We start from the raw sequence: 709 nt of genomic DNA, 5'->3' as shown, positions 1-709 counted from the left end.
CCTGGAATCAGCCCTTTGCAGCTTGTTCTGGGTGACCCTGCTTTGGCAGGGGGGTTGGACTGGATGATCTCGAGGTCCCTTCCAACCCCACCATTCTGCAATTTAATTTATTTGCTTCTGGATAAAAAGCTCCCACCGAGGCTGTTGGGCAGCAGAAGGTCCCGGGGGGGCTCACGGTGTCTCCCCTCTGTTTTTATTGCCCTAGTGCAAACTAAGTGCCAGGCGGAGGCCAATTCTGGGGGCGTCCATCCGGGTCGCTTCCGCCCGCAGTGCGATGAGAACGGCGACTACCTGCCCAAGCAGTGCAATGCCTCCACGGGCTACTGCTGGTGCTCCTACAAAAATGGCACCAGGATTGAGGGCACTGCCACTCGGGAAAAGCTGGACTGCCCCGGTAGGTCACCAGGGAGGGGATGGAGGAGAGGAACCAGCAGTGTGCATGGATGCTGTTCCTTGTTTTGCTTGAGATTAGGGAAGAGGAGAGCTGCCAGGGAGATGAGGGTGCTCAAGCTGTAGAGAATATCCCTCACCCCTCTTTGGTGCCAGCATGTTAAGGCTGGAGGGGACCCTAAAAACCACAGCCCCACTGACCCAGCTGCAGTGATAGCAGAGACACATAGTTGAGGTTTTCCACAAGACCACCTTGTCCCCAAACCCGTGGCTCAGGGGGTGGACACAGGCTCTCCCCTGCTACCCTCAGAGGGGTGGG

At 57.4% G+C, this 709-nt stretch overlaps 1 protein-coding gene across 1 annotated transcript in view; it reads left to right on the top strand.

Annotated features, from left to right (window-relative positions):
• CD74 (CD74 molecule) overlaps positions 1-394 on the top strand; it is a gene marked incomplete at its 3' end in the record, with an annotated part of 2,668 nt that extends 2,274 nt beyond the window's left edge. The window contains exon 6 of the mRNA XM_010170726.1: positions 206-394. Coding sequence (XP_010169028.1) covers positions 206-394 — 189 coding nt within the window. The remainder of the gene's footprint in view (positions 1-205) is intronic.
• Positions 395-709: the final 315 nt, after the last annotated feature.

The sequence above is a fragment of the Antrostomus carolinensis genome, unplaced genomic scaffold (genome assembly GCF_000700745.2).
Source record: "Antrostomus carolinensis isolate BGI_N321 unplaced genomic scaffold, ASM70074v2 scaffold8446, whole genome shotgun sequence".
NCBI lineage: Eukaryota > Metazoa > Chordata > Aves > Caprimulgiformes > Caprimulgidae > Antrostomus > Antrostomus carolinensis.
Note: the sequence above shows the minus strand (reverse complement) of the source record. Positions and strands in the feature narration are given on the sequence as shown.